Source organism: Canis lupus, chromosome 1 (genome assembly GCF_048164855.1).
Source record: "Canis lupus baileyi chromosome 1, mCanLup2.hap1, whole genome shotgun sequence".
In the NCBI taxonomy this organism is placed as follows: domain Eukaryota; kingdom Metazoa; phylum Chordata; class Mammalia; order Carnivora; family Canidae; genus Canis; species Canis lupus.
The window spans coordinates 5,542,464-5,559,745 of NC_132838.1; the positions used below are offsets into that span (position 1 = coordinate 5,542,464).

The 17,282-nt window shown below is 45.0% G+C and overlaps 3 protein-coding genes across 17 annotated transcripts in view; 1 reads left to right on the forward strand and 2 right to left on the reverse strand.

The window, feature by feature from the left end:
* Positions 1-1,574, reverse strand: part of ZNF407 (zinc finger protein 407) — a 449,612-nt gene extending 448,038 nt beyond the window's left edge. For 6 of the 12 annotated variants that reach the window (XM_072819678.1, XM_072819715.1, XM_072819710.1 and 3 more), the window contains exon 1: positions 1,280-1,573. The gene's annotated coding sequence lies outside the window, so the exon portion shown is untranslated. Of the gene's footprint in view, positions 1-1,279 lie in introns of all 12 variants that reach the window. The other 6 variants (XR_012027907.1, XM_072819732.1, XM_072819738.1 and 3 more) reach the window with 2 other exon arrangements.
* LOC140630139 (uncharacterized) overlaps positions 218-17,282 on the forward strand; it is a 29,500-nt gene continuing 12,435 nt past the window's right edge. For 2 of the 3 annotated variants that reach the window (XM_072819801.1, XM_072819802.1), the window contains exon 1: positions 218-572. The gene's annotated coding sequence lies outside the window, so the exon portion shown is untranslated. The remainder of the gene's footprint in view (positions 573-17,282) is intronic. The other variant, XR_012027953.1, reaches the window with a different exon arrangement.
* Positions 8,034-17,282, reverse strand: part of CNDP1 (carnosine dipeptidase 1) — a 36,400-nt gene continuing 27,151 nt past the window's right edge. For both annotated transcript variants that reach the window (XM_072819750.1, XM_072819761.1), the window contains exons 8-12: positions 15,186-15,346; positions 14,012-14,176; positions 12,581-12,722; positions 9,464-9,611; positions 8,034-9,288 (exon numbers count right to left, since the gene is read on the reverse strand). In XM_072819750.1, coding sequence (XP_072675851.1) covers positions 9,222-9,288; positions 9,464-9,611; positions 12,581-12,722; positions 14,012-14,176; positions 15,186-15,346 — 683 coding nt within the window. In that variant the 3' untranslated portion in view covers positions 8,034-9,221. The remainder of the gene's footprint in view (positions 9,289-9,463; positions 9,612-12,580; positions 12,723-14,011; positions 14,177-15,185; positions 15,347-17,282) is intronic.

Sequence of the window (17,282 nt, forward strand, 5' to 3'; positions counted from 1 at the left end):
TGTGTATCAGACATGCCAAGAGGCGTTCGTTATCTCGAGAGTAACAAACTTGAAGAATGAGTAACAAACATTTGAGATTTGAATTCTGACATTAACTTTGTTCGCAGGATTTAATCTGAGTTTTAATTGGCAGAAAGGGAATAATTAAATCCTAGTCTACGAGGTTGCTGCGCTCAATGAAGCATGCAGAGAGAGGATGCGTCAGAAATGCTGTTCCGTCGGTGGCAGGGCCCTTCCCTCCGCCGTGCTCCCGCTGGACCGGACTCCTCACCGCGCGGCAGGGCGTAGCGGGTGGGACTCAATCCAGCGGCACGGGCGGCAAACGGACAGCGCGGCCACCGCGAGGGCTGGGATCGCCTGCAGTTACTTTACTAGGCCTCCCGCACGTGTGTCGAGGGATGCTAACCTTGCCGAGATGCCGTTCCTCTCCCCTCAACTCCCCAGGGAAACAGAAGGGCCATCTAAACTCAGCTCAGCCGACAGACAGGGGTCAGCACTCCCGGGCGCAGCCCCGGCACCCGACCCGGAGGACGCGGGCGAGCACGCTCAGGACGCGCTGGGGCTGGCAAGAGGTGGGTCTCCGCCCGGGCCGAAGCCGCCCGCGCACGGCCGCGCCGCAGCCCCGGGCCCCCCCGCGTCCAGAGCCGCCGGGCCGAGGCGCGGCACCCGGCCCTGCAGGCGCGCTGCTCCCGGGCTCCAGCGTCCTTAACGGAAGGAGGCGCGGGCAGCAGCGGCGCAGCGGTGCATCTGGGGGTGACCCGGGAGCAGGCGGGCGGCGGCGGCGGAGGAGGAGGAGGAGGAGGAGGAGGAAACCACCGCCCGGAGGAGGAGGAGGAGGAGGAGGAGGAAACCACCGCCCGGACGGTAAACCGGCGGGGCCGCGGCTCCAGGCTGCGGCAGGTGCTTCCCCCGCACACCCGCTGCGCGACGGGGTGCCGACAGCCGGCCCGCGGGGAAGCCGAGGCTCCGCCGGCCCGCGAGCCCCGCCGCAGGCGGTCGCGCAGCGAGCGGGAGGAGGGCGGGAGCGGAGGCCGGGCGGCGGCCGGGCCGCGGGCGGCGGGCGTGTGCCGGGCGAGGCTGGGCGGCGTCGGGAGGGACCGGCGAGCGGGGAGGGGCGGAGGCGGGGGGAGGGGGGAGGAGGAAGAGCGAAGGGCCTTGGCGGGGCTCCCGGCGCCCAGCAGCCCGGGCCCGGGCCCTCAAGCCACCGCCCCCAGGCCCTGCGCTGACGCTGGACGGTCCCCGCCTCCAAACCCCCCGCCCCGGCCAGAGAATAACTTACCTGTTTGCCGACGGAATCGCTCCTGCTCGCCCCTCTGACTGACTCCTCCGGCTCACCGTCTTCCCTCTGGGAGGAAAGGGAGGGACTTCCTGCCTCTCATGCGAGCGACTTCCGGCGGTTCCCAGGTCGCCTCCGTGGCGGACCGAGCGCCGGACACCACGACCAAGAAACAGGGTCCCGGAACTGGTTTAGCGAAAGCACATCGAGTTCCCCGTTTCTGCCCCGAGTGGCCGGCCGACCCGTGTGCCGCCTTCTTTTCGGCCCATCGGCTCTTGCCGGAAACCACTCGGAGATACAGCCGGAAGTCCCTCCCCCCCCTCCCTCCCCCGAAGAGGGAAACGGAAGGCCGAAGGAGTCAATCTCCGCGAGGGGAGACGCGTGTCCGGGCGGACGGCGCGCGGTGTCGGTCCAGGAGGGCCCCTTGGGATTGATTTCCAGAGGGCGCGGGAGCAGGAACTTGCCGGCGGGTCCTGCCTCCTCCCCACTCCGCCGCGTCGTGCGCTCGCCGTCGCTATGGGCCCCGAGGTCGCGGGCCGAGGGTCGGGTGCTGGGCCGGGCGCGTGCGCAGCCCCAGCGTCGGAGGAAGACTCTCCGGTGGCTCCGGGAGGGACCCTCGGGGTCGCAGGCCCTGGGAAGCCACGGGGAGGCAATATGCTGACTGTGGCGGTTCGCCAGTTTGGCAGGAGAAGCTGGAAAAATCCTCGGTGTTAGAAATGTCCCCGCACGAGCTGCTTTTACTAACGTTCAGGACGCGGCGCGGGTGGTGGGAGAGCCAGCACGGCCTGGCCGCGGCAGCTCGGAATGTTAAATCTACGTTCTCTTTGATTGCTGTTTTGGTTGAATTCTAATGTGGGAGGTGGGATGATTCCAAACGTCACGTTTTCCATCGTAGTCAAAGGCATAATTTTTCCAGCAGGGAAGGCCACCCAGGGTCGGGTCGTGCAGCTCCCGCGTGCTAGGGACTCCTGTTGAAACGTCGGCAGTTAGGGAATTTTAAGCAAACGGGATTGAAAAGTCATGGTCGTATCATTGTGGTGATGGGCTTTCTAAACCAAATCGTCTCTCAAGGTGAAGTCCAGCCCTGTTCTGTTTAAGAATGCAGACATTTAGGTGATGATAACCTTTTTAAAGTAGTTTTTAAAGTGACTTTCATACTCGTTACGGGGGTCCCGTTCCACGTTGTAATCCCCGTGAATCCTCCTGTCTGTCCCGCTGTCGGATATTGCCGGTTAGAGGAGCCAGCCATCCCGGGATCCCACAGCTAGTGACGGGGGGATTCAGCCTTAGACTCGAAGCCGCCCTTGCCAGTCTACTGCCCTAACCCAGGTCGCTAACGGCGAACTAAAAGTTCTGGAGACAGACGTGGGAAAGTTTCCTTAGACGACCCGCCTGTCAATGCTGTGTTTATACCATTTACCAACATTAACTGAGTGAAAACATTACTGGTAAAAGACGAGTAATTAGATTCTTTCTCCAAAGAGTTCGCTTGAAAAAGTACTTAGAATTTAGTTGAAAATGTAGGACTTACAAACTTTGAAATATCTATTTCGACGGTGTTGGTCCCGTGTGACATGGTGATACCTCCCTGAACCGTAACAGTAACTAGTGCAGTTCTCCATATGGACTAGGCATCGTGTTGGGCTTTGGGTGATTGATTTCTACCTTTATTGCCTTGGGCGGGTTAGTTAACATGTCATCTTTAAAATAAAAAATAAAAGATCTTATGTATTTGATAGAGAGCAATTGTAGAGAGAGCACAAGGGGGCAGGGGGGAGCAGAGGGAGAAGCAGACTCCCCGCTTCCCCACTCAGCAGGGAGCCAACCCCTCATCCCAGGATCATGACTTGAGCCTAAGACCCTTAACCAACTGAGCATCTTTCTTGAGCCTTGAAAGAAAATCTGAGTTTATCATTTTCGTCATTAGTTTGCTGAAACAGGACTTTTACATCATAATGTGACCTTAAGGAAGTCAATGGGACCTCATTTTACTCATGTAAATTGGTGATGGTGTCTGTTTTCCTTAAGTAAAAAAAAAAAAAAAAAAAAAAAAAAGCCAAGAATAATATATTTCATTTCCTTCATACAAGCTGATCATTCACACTCAACTAGAATTTAGAGAACATTTCATTTCTGACCTCATCTCTTTTTACTCTATAATGTTTTATTTTGAAATTTGAAAGTACAAAAAATTCCCATGTTTCCTCCAACCAGATTCTGTAATTATCAACATTTTACCATATTTACTTCATTGTTTCATACATGTTTTTTTCAGAACCATATGAAAATAGATTACAAACATGATGCCCTTTTACCCCTACACATGTCAGTGTACATGCCCTAAGAACATGGATAGACTCTTATATAGCAATACAATTATCAAAATCAAGAAATTAATGCTGATACAATGCTTTTATCTAATAATCAGACTTTACTCGTATTTTTGCACTCATTTTTTATTTTGGTCTCCTTTATCCTACAATATAAAGGATTTCCAAAAGAGTTTTCAGATGAAGTGCAGAAAACAAAGTGGGAGACCTTAATCTAATTATATTAATAATTTCATGAAGTGTTATTGACTAATACTCCATTAAAAAGAAGATATTGCAAAAAAAAAAAAAAAAAAAAGAAGATATTGCCAGAATGGTTAAAAAAGAGTATCTTAGCCCCATGTGCTGCTCACAGAGATTTTGTTAAAAATGATCATGTCTTCAGCCTCCATTTGTTTCTGATGGAGCAGACATCATTCAGATCTTTCCTTCCTTTGATGTTTCCCTATATGTAATTTGCCTTTTTTTTTTCCTCACTACTTTCACATTTTTCTCTTCTTTATTTTTGCCTTTCAGTGGTTTCATTACGATGTGTCCGGCCATAATTTTCTTCATGCTTAACCTGCTTGGTATTTTCTGACCTTTTAACATCTATAAGTTTATGTATTTCACCTACTTTGGAAAAGTAGGGGTTATTATTTCTCCAAATATTCTTCTTCCCTATTCTCTCATTCTCCTGAACTCCAATCAAATATATATATATATATATATATATATATATATATATATATATATATACACAACTCTCTGAGGCTTTCTCCTTTTTTGTTTTGTTTTCATTTTTTTCTCTCAGATCTTGAGATTGAATAATCTATTTTCTATGTTACCTGATTTTCTCTTCTGTGTTATCTCCAATCACTTGTTAGAAGCGGCTAGTGATTTTTTTTTTATTTCAGATATTGTACCTTTAATTCTAAAATTTCTATTCAGCTCTTTCTGTTTCTCTGATGAGATTTCCTATTTGTTTACTTATGAAGGCATATTTTCTTTTACGTCTTTGAGCAAAACTATAATAGTGGCTTTCACATTTTATCTGCTAATTCCAATATATAAATCATTTTGGAATTGTCAGTAATTTCCTCTTGATTAGGAGTCATGTTTTCCTCTTTGTTAAATGTCTAGTAATTTTGAGTTGTATTCTAGATATTTAAGGAACGTAGATCTTCTGGATTCAGTTATGTTCCTCTGAAGAAGTTGTCTGTGGTTGACAAAGTATTAACGGGCAGTTATTTTGGCTGTATTCATACTCCATACTTTGTCTCTCTTGTTATGGTGGCAGCTGAAATCTCATTCAGTTCCCTCAGCCTTAACTGGGATGCTTGAATCTGCCCTACATGTGCATGGTGCAGAGGTCATCTGCCAATTTAGGCAAAGTATACAGAATTTGGTGTTTCCCTTTGTGACTACTCTTTCCAGAACCTCCCTTCCCTCACTTTGGCTAATGTAGTAACCCTGAGCTTTGCTTTCTGGTTCTTTTTTTTTTTTTTTTTTTTTTTTTAGTTTGTTTATTTATTTATTTATTTATTTATTTATTTATTTATTTATTTATTTTTATCTGTTTATTTAGGAGAGAGAGCAGAGCAAGCAAGAACATGAGCGGCAGGGAGGGGCAGAGGGAGAGGGAGAAGCAGGCTCCCTGCTGAGCAGGGAGCCCTCTGCAGGAGATCATGACCTGAGCTGAAGGCAGATGCTTAACTTAATGAACCACCTAGGATTCCTTGTTTTCTGGTTCTCTAAGTGGAGTTTTAAATAAAGTTTCTATGACCTCTTTTATTTGCTTATAATTATTTAAAATTTGAGAGAAAGCATTGGTCATTTTTGGTGACTATCAATTTTGATGAGTAATTAATTTAACAGTGTCATTTAAAGTTCTAATTTCCTTCAAATTAACATGTTCTGCCATTACATTGAAATGCCTACCTACAAGAACAGTCAGAATGTGCTACAAACACTTAACCACCCACGCTAGAATTTTAAATCTACGTTCTCTTTGAATGCTGTTTTGGTTGAATTTTAATGTGGGAGGTGAGATGATTTCAAACTTCACATTTTCTATCATAGTCAAAGGCATAATTTTTCTGACATCTTTTTTTCATTCTGGATAAGAAATTATACTAGCATAATGTTTTTAAATAAAATTTTTCCATGTAATGAACATATTTTTCTGTTCAATTTATCCAAGCTAAAAAAGCTCAGAAGCATTTACTTATCATAACTGTTAAGAAATTATAGTCATTACACCTACCAGCCATTTTCTTCCACATCATGCTAGAAAAGAAAGAATGCATCACTTTTCTTTAGGAAATCTCTTGTATTTCTCTTTGTACGTCATCAATTGTTTGTGCCTTTGGGCAGCTGAGCAAAACATAGACTGTACCCAACCCAGTTTCTGCCTCCCAGAGCTTGCTTTCTAAAGAGGAAAGTTCTTTTCAATGTACTATAGAGGAAGATTATCTTTCTTGAATGTCACAAGCTCTACAAAATAGAATGTGGATGTTAGAGTTGGCCAGTGGAAGAACAAAAATAATATGTGCAAGGATTAGGCACATATTTGGTTTAAGTTTTACTGCTTGTCATGAAAGGCATGGGTATTTAAGGCTGATAACTACATTAGATCGGACATAAATACATCATCACAGAAACAAATATTTCATCTTATATAATCAAGACCTCAAATCATTGTTTAATTCTTTAGCTATTACATAATTAATATTACAACTTAAGGCAAAAAAAATTAAAAGACAAAAGCTAGATGATGTTGAATACATTTTAAACTAGATATTTAAAATAGTATGGTATTTAAAAGTCACTTGGCCCTATCATAAAATGGCATTTGAGGTATTTTTTTAAGTGAAAGGAGCTATCAGTAGAAGTAAGGAACCATATTGAATAGCATCATCATCTTTTGTGAGCTTCCTTCTTTTCCATATCTTAGAAATTTGTTGAGTGCATATTATGGGCCAGGCACTGTGCTTAGCACCACCTCTCAGCTCAGTGTGTTCACCAGCCTGTGTGAACAGCAGCTCAGTGTGGCCCAATCTTGTGGTTGCTCAAGAGAAATCTTTTGTGTAAATCAGTCTACTAATTTTGAAATGCTGGCATCCAATTCAAAAGTATGTAGGACATTGTGAAGGCCACATGAAACAGGGTAAATGGCGCCTGGAGCTCACAGACTGCTGTTTTGTGGCCTCTGAATTAAAGCATGATCCTCGTGAAGACATAAGTGCTGCCCAGCAGGATACACATGAGTGAACCATTATCAGTCAATGGCGCCTCAATGTGACATCCTAATGTACTTTTCCCCAGCACTGGCTATTCCCAAGACAATTTCAACTAGGAAGAGCCTGAGAGGAAGAGCATAAAGATAGAGGTCTGTACAGGGCACAGCAGGCCTACTAGAGGATACTCAAAAATGTAGCTACAGATTCAAAAGGAAGATTTCAGCAAGCAACATGGAGCATCTACTATGTACAGTGCACTTTGCTGGGGTGTGCATACTGCAGTGTGACACTTCTATGGAAGAGGGCTGCATTTATGCAAAGAGGTTCGGGAGGGGCTTTGCAATAACCCAGCAGAAGTTAGGATTTGGCCTTCAAGCTGTGGGAAGTGACAGTGGAAATGGAGTCAACAGGTTTAGATACTGAACTGGATTTGAAAGGGGAAATGTCAGAGAACAGTCAGGATTCCAATGGTCCAGGAACACTGGAGGTGAAACAGGTTTGGGAAGATGAATAAGACTTGTTTCCATTTGAGATGAGTCCAATTTCAGATAGGAACTATGCAGGAGGGTAGGGGGTCCGGTTCTTAGGAAAGGGAGCTGGGTGGGGCTGTGCTGGCAGTCACGGGCATCTTGCTAACATAAAGACTGAGAAAAGGGTGTGAAGTGAACAAATGGAGGGAGAAGAGAGCCACATCAAGTCCTCTATGTGTCCTGGCCACTGCCCTCCTCCAGCTGCAAGTGCAGAGAACATGTATGGCCAGCGAGGCTCTCGCACTATGGCCCACACCATCACAGAAGTGCTTACAATATATCCTACAGCCAGTTTTTGTTCATTCACTAATGAACACCCTTTTAAGAATATAAATTGGCATCATAAACCTCTTACAATTAATTCTTGGGAACTCTACGGAATACGTCAGGTAGGTCCCACAAGATCCAAACATCACCATTCAACATAATGTGGCAAGCATGAACCAAGCATAACAAAGTATCAAACACCTGCCAATACTCAAGAAACAGGAATTGATGTTTTCTAGCATCAGAGAGAAAGCAGGTCACTCATGGATACCTCCAGACTCACACCCCATCCGAGTCCATTGCTGTGACGAGACTCAGGGTAAAGCTGAATCGCTGGCCCTATAATGCAGCCCTTTTGGATGTGGTGTTGCAAATTTTAAAACTAACGTTTCAAGAACCCACAAAGAGATTAAATGTGTTACACTTTGATTTTATTTGGAATCATAAGAGAAACATCTTTTAATAAACTCTTAAATCCTTCTCCATTAATGTGATTTAAATAATGAATTTATAAAGATTAAATTGATTTGTTTACATACACTCAACTGGAGAAAAATTATATTCTTTCTGTTTGTTTGTTTACACCATCAAATGCAATCAAGCCAAACAAGATGGTTAACTAAAATGATTACTGAATGCAGCATTAGCTGATGGCTTTAAATTTAGAATGTGTTACTGATGTCAGGGCTGATTAGATTCGTTCTCTATCTAAAACTGATGCTATTAAAAGCTTTGAGCAATTTAGATGTAGTCACTGAAGTAAAATTCCAACAGGGTGAGAGAAATTCTATCAGGACTGATTCTGCAGTGGTGACTTTACATATGCACAGATTGCTGGGGGGGGGGGGGGGGTGGCGGGCTTCAGTGGTGGGTTACAAAGAATAGGGTGCGGGAGGGGTGGTTGGTTGGCATCAATCCCAGAAAAGGTAAAGAACCTTGGAATAGAAAAAGTACTCATCTTCATACAGGGAATCCCAAGTGGCATAAGGACACAACTACTGATCATTTCTGTTTCAGAACTTTCCAAGAAGCAGGCAAAATAAATGAAGGGGAAGCAAGAGGTTAATGTGACATCATGCTTTAGTTACTCCTCTACAAATGAACCCACAGGGAAATCATGGTAGCCAGTGGTGGAACCAACAGTTTTACTAATAAATGAAATGTGTGGTAAAAGCAAGGTTGATATAAACACTGTACGGAATGATGATGTGTCATGAGCACCTCAGAACCTAAAAGCACACTGGTGTGATCAGACCTATCAAATTGCCAGGGAGAGTCTAATGGAGGAATGTCCTTGTGCTCCAAGGAAAGAGTGAGTCCAATCCTGGGGCTCCTGGAGCCAAACTGGGGGAGATGTTGCAGGTAGTGGTGACTTTAGAAAGGTGTGCCATGGGGACAGTATACCATTCCCAATGTCTGTGCCTTTAAGATATTTTATTTCTGGTCCAAATGTCCTAAGACATTTTAAATGGGAAGGAAAGCATTATTTCCCGGACTGGGAAATATTTCCCTGGTTACTTAGATTCTGTTCCTGTCCAGGTGTGCAGAAGAAGGTATCTGTCAGTAGGTCAGATTTAAGCTGGAAGGTTCATCATTATTAATGCAGCTTAGCCATCTCTAGGAAAAAGGCAGCAAATAATTTGGATCCCTCTATGTAGTTCCACCTAACAAAGGAAGAAATAAAGAGAAACACTGTTACTTCGGTTCAGGTGATGGGGGAAAGTTGCCTACAATGTAAATAGGAAGATTTGGTGATGTGAATGCAATCTAAAATATATAGCAGGTGGAGACCTGGCTTTTGAGCAGTGAAGAATTGGCGTCTGACAGGAATCCACTAACCTGTTGATTTTCTCCTTCTGAGAGTGCTCCCCATCATCCACAGCACCCAGCGGGAGCATCATCACACTCTTTTGGATGGAATCCTGGAATATTTTGGCAATCGGTATGGTTGATCCGTCCCGGATCATGTCTGGCTCTGTTCCAAACACTGAAGCACAGGGAAAGAAGGCATTTGAATAAAATAATGACAAGACCATCCCTCATAATCTTCTCAAGTGTAGTGTTGGCTTTATCTTTCCCTTTTTCTTTTTTATTTAATCATTAACTTTGGTGTCTGGGGTAGGTAAGCTTCTTGATAGCATGCAGTTTATATTCTGAAGACAATAGAGTCACGAAGAAAACCATGGTTGCATTCTTTATAATTACCCACTTCAAAAAAAACTTTAAATAAAATTTGTATTTTGAATTGTAGATTTTATAGAAAAGTTGCAAAAATAGTACAGAGAGAGCTCCCATATGTTCCTTACTTTACTTTCTGTAATGTTAACATCTTATGTAATTATCGTACAATCTTAAAGAAAAGGAAGTTAACACTGGAAAAATATTATTAACTAGATTCAGACCTTATCTGAATTTCACCAGTGCTTCCCTTTTTCCATTCCAGGATCCAATCCAGAATCCTGCACTGCGTTTTGTCACTTCTTCTAACTCTCCTCTGGTCTGTGAAACTTTCTCAGTTTCTCCTTGTCTTTCATGACCTTGACTCTTCTTGAAGAGTTCTGATCAGTTGCTTTGTAAAGTGTCTCTTCATTTGGGCTTGTTTGATATCTTCTCATGGTTGGAAGAGGTCATGCACTTCTGGCAAGAGTATTACAAGAAATGTACCTACTTTTATGGTTGCTTCATGAATTAAATATTTGGAAAGTGGGATTTCTTTGGTGGTATAACCAGTATACAAATAAACAGCTGTATTCAACTATCACCTGAATGTTGTGGTGTTTGTGCTTAACTGTCAAGGTATCTCATGAAATAAATGTAATGGATATCCTAGGGTCTAAGGAGTGGTGAGTTCAAGCCTTCCAGGGGAGAGGATAAGTTGCCAGTGATGGATTGGAAATGCAAAATAAAATGAAGACACAAAGGTAATATGCCATGTCTTCTTTATCCACAGACTGGGGTGTGAATGTTAGTAAAGATGCTTCGTTAGAAGAACTTGTTTCACACACAGTAAACCACAAGGTGCCTTATGCATTCCTGCAAGAATATTTCAGGGCTTTACTGTTGACCTTGACATTTCAATCACACATCACTCTTCAGCTGGGATTACATTTACCTTCCTAAGAACTTTTCTTCCTCCTTTCTTGACCAAATTTTACTGGTAAAATACTGCTACAAATGGGAGCAGTAGGAATAATTATGTAGAAAAGTATGGCTCCAAGTCTCAGACCTATCCTCTAATGTTTAATGTCGCTGTCCTTTGTACAGATAACCCTGATCAAGTGTTAGTGCTCCTAGGTGGTGGAGACCTCCAATTCCAGCTGTGCTCTGTTAGGGATGTGGCCTGAGGCCTCACCTGTGAGAGAGTGCCATTAGTCCATAGTGTTTCCCCACCTGGCTTTTTCTGAAAGTCCCCCTGCTTTTTAGAGAGTCCCCTATTTTGCAATTGGCAGCGTCACCTTCCTGCTGCAGAAGCCAAAGAGCCTGGATAGATCTTCTCCCTGCCTGGGCAGCTGGAGCCCAGGGATGTGTCCTGTGCACACCAACAACAGGACCCTGCCCAAGCCTTGGAAGTATATGCAGTCAAAATAGGCACCACCAAAGAAATTCCAAATAAAGCTGTGCTGCCCTCCCTACCTCCAGGGAAGCAGAGTGGCTCTGAAAACATCACTAGCTTCAGAGTCAGATAGGCTGGAATTGAGTTTTTGTGTTTGGTAGTTTTATAAAATGAGCATCCCCAGGAGGCCTCTCTGTGAAAAATCCCAGGTGGCCTGCCAGTGGGGCTGTTTGCATCAGAACTGGACCACATGGAGAGTGGAGATTAAAGACCCAAACCCTGTGAGGATGGATCTGTGGTCAGCCCCCTCCCTAACCACATTAGGCATTTGGAAATTCTTGCAAAGGAGAGGGGCGGTGATGCCAGGCTAAGCTATAAAGGGCGATTGGGGGATGCCCTGCTTTAAATAGTGAGTCTCACTTCCTATTCCCTAACTTCTGCTGACCTAAAAACCCAAACCTCCTTTTGACCAAGATGAACAAATCCTACAGGGCAACCCAGGGTCAGCCTTCTCCATTATATTTTAGCTCCTTCTTTTTTTTTAATAAGGTTTTTTAAAAGATTTTATTTATTTATTCATGAGAGACACAGAGAGGCAGAGACACAGGCAGAGGAAGAAGCAGGCTCCATGCAGGAAGCCTGACGTGGGACTCAATCTCAAGTCTCCAAGATCAGGTACTGGGCCAAAGGCGGCACTAAACCGCTGAGCTACCCAGGCTGCCCAATAAGATTTTTTAAGAGAGAGAGAGAGAGAGAGAACATGCACCTATGGGAGGGGTAGGGCAGAGGAAGAAAGAAAGGGAGAGAATCTCAAGCAGACTCCCCAGTGAGTGGGGAGCCCAGAGCCTGATACGGGGCTCAATCTCACAACCAAGAGCATGGTGTGAGCCGAAATCAAGAGTCAGTCCTTTAGATGACTGCACCAGCTAAGCGCCCCTAGCTCCTTTATTTTTAACCCCAGATTTCCTTTACTTTCATGCAAATCCAGCTGAGCCTTTTAAAGGGCATTTTTATATGTTGGCCATCATTCCTATAAGTATCAGAGGCTTGCAAGACCATCATTTTGCCCAAAATTCAGGTTTCCAGACATGAACCTGGCTTTGCCACTTCCAGCTGGGTGCCCTTCAGCAAATTCCCTAATCTCTTCCAGACAGACTTTGTCAACTGGGGAGGGCTGTCAGGGGTCAGGAGACAGTATGGATCAAGTGCCCTGGTGGTTAAAAAAAAAAAAAAAAAAAAAAAAGAGCCCTGGAGTGTAGCCGACATTCAGTAACACAGCCAACGGGCAAAGGAGAGCTGAACGAAAATTCTGACCGTGCCTGCTTTCTCCTCTCCGCTGCCCCACCACACACCACGCTCTGGTCCCACTGTAAACTGGCAACTCCAAGTATCACAAGTCTAACCTGTTTTGATGGCTCTTTTTGCCGCAAGATACTGATTATCTTTAATATTTGCAATCCATGGCTGTAGTCCTAGCATCATAGAAACAGCCATCTGGTTGGAACTATTTCTTTTGGAGAATACGTGTTCAAGATGCTGCTTCACCTGAAAAGGAACATTTTCAGTTGTAAGAGAAAATTTCAAGTTATTCTCTCATGCAGTGAATGTGCAGCAATCTTTCATCAAGAAACTGAAATCCCAGCTCAATAGGTCCAAGTGTTGTGATTTTACCCTCGTCCTCACAGAGGATGGACAGAGTGAGCAGGGGCTCTGGGATTGAGGCCTTCAGCAGGGAGAAAAACCCTAGTCCTACACCCCTTCTACCCAGGGACCCTCCAATCCTCAGCCCTGCGCCCGCCCCATTCTGACCACAGTGTCAGACAATTAATGCGTGGTCATTGTGAAACACAATACAACTTCTCAATTTGGATATCCCTCTTTTCGGGCTTGTCAGGACCTTAATGACTATTTTCGGAACATTAGGCATTTGGAAATTCCTGCAAAGGGGGAGGGGCGGTGATGCCAGGCTAAGCTATAAAGGAGGCTTTTGTCAGCATCCTTCTCTGTCCCCTGGGCTCCAGGCCAATGGCTACCATGGAAATCCTCCCAAGAAAAACTCCTCACACTCTGAAACGTTCCTCTCATTCATTCCTTTGACAAACACTGGTTGAATGCCTGTCATGTTGGCAGGAACAGTTCTAGGTGTGAGAACGCAGCTGGGAGCAAGACCAAGGGGGCTGCCCTGATGGAACCCATGTTTTGAGAAATAGAAACGATGCATCCAAAACGGGGGAAGGGAGGGAGAAAAACAGGGACTGAGATAGGGAAGGAGGGCATTTTAAGATGTAATTAGTGCTAAAAAGACAATAAAGAAGGTCAAGGTGTTGTAGAGATTTGGAATGAGGCATTCCTGGAGCTCACTCATTCAGAGCCTTCTTTCTGTTGAACTTGAGGTAAACTGACAACAGGTTGATAATTTAGACACGTAACTCCTTCCAGATAACATTTTCATTAAAACAGCTGCTTTCAGAGTGTTGATTTCAGACAACAAGGGCAAACTAACTATGGGTTTGAGCTTTTCCAGCTCCATGCGGCCATAGGCAGTCAGCTTCTCCATCTGTGTGTAAACCAATCTTGCCTTTATGTCAATTGTTTAATGTAAAAATACTTCCCATCACTCCAACCTCAAATGGTTATTTATCTGACTACTGTAATTGCGTATAATTGCAGAAAGAGATTTTTACCGAACAAAAATTATATTGGTTTCTTGACATCTGTTCCAGTTATATTGGGGGGAAAATGATACTTCAGCACTAACAACTGAATAGCTCACTACACTGTGGGATGTGACGCTCAGAAATGGTGCCGTAGGAAGAACAATGCGCATTTGTTACCTGTTTTTCCACCACAGATGTATTCATGTGAGGGACCAGACGGATTGAAAATTTCCCTATAACTTGGCCAGGGATGACTGTCTTAGCTCCGGGCTCATCAAACGCACCCTCAATCCCATGGATTGAAAGAGACGGGTATCTCCATAGGTGCATTAGAATTTCCTCCTGAATTAAAATAAAATTATTTTACTATACAAAAGAATGTTTGATTAAAACTCTTTGAATTGTATTGCTTGTATCACCGACTCCTATACATCTCTGCCACCGTTCATGACAAGTTAATTATCACCTTCCTTAGACACGCCTGGACCGATAACACAGGCAGTCTTTCCCCTCCGGCCCTGAGACCCTCTGCTGTCCCCTCCCCACCTCCAACCAACCTGTTCCACTGATGCAGGCCCCTCTTCACCCAAGCTCTGAAGTTAATAGATGGCAAAGGAGCTTTCAGAATTTGGGGCTTGATTATAAATTTCTATCCCCAATCACTACAACACTCAGTTGCATAGTAAATGCATTTTCTTTTTCAGAAGGCTGCAAAGAACTCTGCTTATGGTCCGGGGGAAGGGATACACTTCCCCATAATAAACTCCACTGCCTCTGTTCCACCTGGTTCTCCCTCTCCTGGCAGCCCTGTCCAGAACCAGCCACAACCATCCTTCACCATAGCAGGCAAAGGTTGTAAAAACAAGAAGAAGAAGGAGAAAGAAAACATCCAAATTTGCCAGAAATGAATGGCTTTGGGCTGTGGTTTCCTGACTACCCTGAGGCAGTGATGTAGCAATGTACAGATTAGTCCCTAAGGCTCTTAATTCTATTAAAATGAACAATTAGGGGTTTTGGGCTGGAATAATCTCAGATTGTTCTCAGCCTTTAAGGAGATAGGAAGCAGAGATAGCTGGGATTGAGTCTAAGAAACCCCGGAAAACGTGTCTGTGAAATGTGGGATTGCCCCAAGGCTATGCACCTGAGGCCAGTTGGACCCCAGATAAAGTCTGGGTTGCTCTAGACCTGAGGGAAATAAGTGGCTGTGAAAGGACAAATCTGCCTCAGAATTCACATCTGCTTTCAGTTCTGAAATGTGCAGATGAGCCTCCCACAGTAAATCAGGAACTGGAAAAATAGAATTTATTACTGCCTTTCCTCTTTCACATTAGCCATCAACCTGGGACCATACCTTGGTGTCAAACAGAAATCTCTCAACCCGGCTACTGTTCCGGTATTCTTCTAGGTCCAGATCTATGGCTTTGTACAGTTTTCTCTCCTCTTCAGTAAGAGGAGCCACTTGGTCATAGATTCCAGGGATCAGAATATGACCGGATGAGTCCACAAGGCTCCCTGCAACCAAAGCCAGGTAGAAGGTAAGAGTGAGTGGATGTTCTGGGCCTGGAGCAGGACCAGGGGCCACAGTGGGCCTCGTGACTGGCCCTGGTCCCCCTGGCGGAGCCACTGGCACCACTCACATCTCCAGGGGGATGGCTGGAGGACGCAGCTGGTCCCACACACAGGCTGAGGCTGAGGCAGATCCATTTTACTGTCCATCTCATCAACGGAGAGATGGAAACACAAGGTCATAGGTGATGGCTTACCTGCATTACACCAGTTCTCAATTACACCTTCTGTATCACAAATCAGGTTCTTTCTGAAATTTTGCTTTATCCTGAGTTAAGATGCAATGTATGTTCACTATTAAAAATCTTAAATACGTATGTATAGGTCTATACAGACATTCCTGAGGAACCAAAAATCCTCATTCCTTCTCAGCTTCTCTCCCCTACACACTATCATAGGATAGAGACTCACCTTTGATCAAAAGCATAATACCTTGAGGTCTAGTCTAGGAGGCCTACATCATGACCACAAATGCCTTCAGAGTGAATAAACAGATATTCTAGTCTGTTATTTAGGAAGGAGTTTGGGGATTAATAGAAGTGGGGGTGAAATCATCAAATATCTACGGAGGAAGTAGAAGCAGAGGTTTAGTGAACATTGCTCACTACCTTCAGAACATACTTATCAAAGTAGCAGAGACTAGCAGAAATGGTGAAAAATGTATCCAGGGCATCTAAATTCATCCTCAGGCCACCTGGGGCCTTTCATTCAAGTAAAGACACTTCATAAAAAATATGCTCCACATTCTTTTATTTTTTTTAAGATTTTACTTATTTACTCATGACAGATACAGAGAGAGGCAGAGAGACATAGGCAGAGGGAGAAGCAGGCTCCCTGCGGGGAGCCCGATGTAGGACTCGGTCCCAGGGCCCTGAGATCATGACCTGAGCCGAAGGCAGACACTCAACCACTGAGCCACCCAGGTGCCCTATGCTCCACATTCTTAATGGGACTATAACTTGACAATGTCAAAAAACCATCATGAACCACCATGTTTTCAAATCTTGGTCTCACAGCGGACAATTACAAAGCCCCGGGTCGCAGGCTCTGGGAGAATCCAGCTGTCCCCCTCATTACTGGTACCTGCTGTGGTCAAGCCACCTGATGAACCCTGGGGACCTGGCCATTCCTGAAGACCCCACTTTCATCAGCAACAGCGCCATCTCTTGGTGCACAGGCTAAATGACAAATGTGACTCTCCCTGGGCTGACCAGTAGGTAGTTTGGCTCTCCGTGTAGACACAACAGGATCCAAAGTAACCACCCTTCCAGAACCAACAGGAATGGCAGTATATACTGGGTGTCCCAGAACTTTGAGATGATCCCAGAAAGCAAAACCTCAAGTTTTGAGGTGCTGAGGCAGCAAAATGAGAAGGGAAGTTTTCACTGTTCTGGCTTAAACATGGCCTCCCTAGCCCCTACCCCTGCCCCTGCATAAATCAGCCAAAAGTCTACAACCACACTGTGCAGGTACAAGCCTCCCTGCAGTACTGAACTGTGGAATTCTCTGCATTTAGCCCAAACAAGTGTAGAATATAGTAAATAGAAGGTATAAACCCATTGTAAAATTCAAGTAAAAAAATAAGTTGGGTGCCAATGGCTGGGCCTGGCTGTCAGTGCTTTGCAGTCCACCCTCCGTGCCCTCAGCAAAATCCAAACCAAACATAAAAGCGCCACCAGTAATACCATCACTGAGTGTTCCCTCAAGTGCCTGTCCCTCGACTTCTGCTGACATTCTCAGATGCGAGAACAGAGCTGCAAACGTGGGTGAGACGCAGCCCCTGCTGGTGATGCGGCTGGAACAGACCCACGGTAAAGAAACAGCTGGGGGTCTGCAAGCAGGGGCAGGGGCACGGGAAAGCCAGCGCAGCAGCATGGCTGGG